The sequence below is a fragment of the Gossypium hirsutum genome, chromosome A11, assembly GCF_007990345.1.
Source record: "Gossypium hirsutum isolate 1008001.06 chromosome A11, Gossypium_hirsutum_v2.1, whole genome shotgun sequence".
NCBI lineage: Eukaryota > Viridiplantae > Streptophyta > Magnoliopsida > Malvales > Malvaceae > Gossypium > Gossypium hirsutum.
In genome coordinates, this window is record NC_053434.1 from 71,862,848 (window position 1) to 71,863,668 (window position 821).

The 821-nt window shown below is 41.9% G+C and overlaps 1 protein-coding gene across 1 annotated transcript; it reads left to right on the plus strand.

The window, feature by feature from the left end:
• The first annotated feature begins 205 nt into the window (after window positions 1-205).
• On the plus strand, window positions 206-821 carry LOC107921628 (uncharacterized). The gene is made up of 2 exons (XM_016851461.1): window positions 206-406; window positions 504-821. Exons 1-2 carry the CDS (start codon window positions 206-208, stop codon window positions 819-821), a joined length of 519 nt encoding a protein of 172 aa, XP_016706950.1.

Here is an 821-nt window from a genome sequence, read left to right on the forward strand (position 1 = left end):
TTTTAGCCATGCGAAAATGGCATAAATGTTCGGTTGGATTTGGTTTTATAACGTTAGGTCGTAAGTCTTGGTAATTCGATTTTCTTTTTATGCCATATGTCATGGCTGATTAATTTTGGTGTTAAGATTCATGATATGGCAATAGTGTAGTAGGGAACCGTTGGCAGAATTTGCGTATAACAATAGCTATTAGTCCAGTATACGAATGGCACTATACGAAGCATTGTATGGTCATAGGTGTCATACTCCTACTTGTTGGACTGAACTGGGGGAGCGACGAATCCTAGGGCCGGAGCTAATTACTGATACAGAAGACAAGGTGAAGCTGATTCGAGATCGGTTAAAAGAAGCGTTGGATAGGCAGAAGTCCTATGCAAACTTAAAGCGTAAGGAGATCGAGTACTCTGTTGGATTATGTCTTTCTTAAGGTATCACCGTGGAAGAAAATTCTGAGGTGTGGGTGGGAGGGCAAGCTAAGCCCTAGGTTTATTGGGCCTTACCAGATACTTAAGCGTGTAGGACCAGTTGCGTATCAACCTGAGTTACCTCCAAAGTTGGATAGAATTCATGACGTGTTTCACGTTTCAAAGCTTAGGCGGTATCGTTCTGATCCCTCGCACATTATGTCAGTAGAGGAAATTAAAGTTAGGCTTGATCTAACCATTGAGAAGGAGCCAGTGCAGATATTAGAGCGTGACGTTAAAGTGGTAAGAAAGAAAACAGTTTCACTGGTCAAAGTACTTTGGCATAATCATGGAGTAGAAGAAGCCACGTGGGAACCAGAAGAGGCAATACGACATCAATACCCTCATCTATTTTGA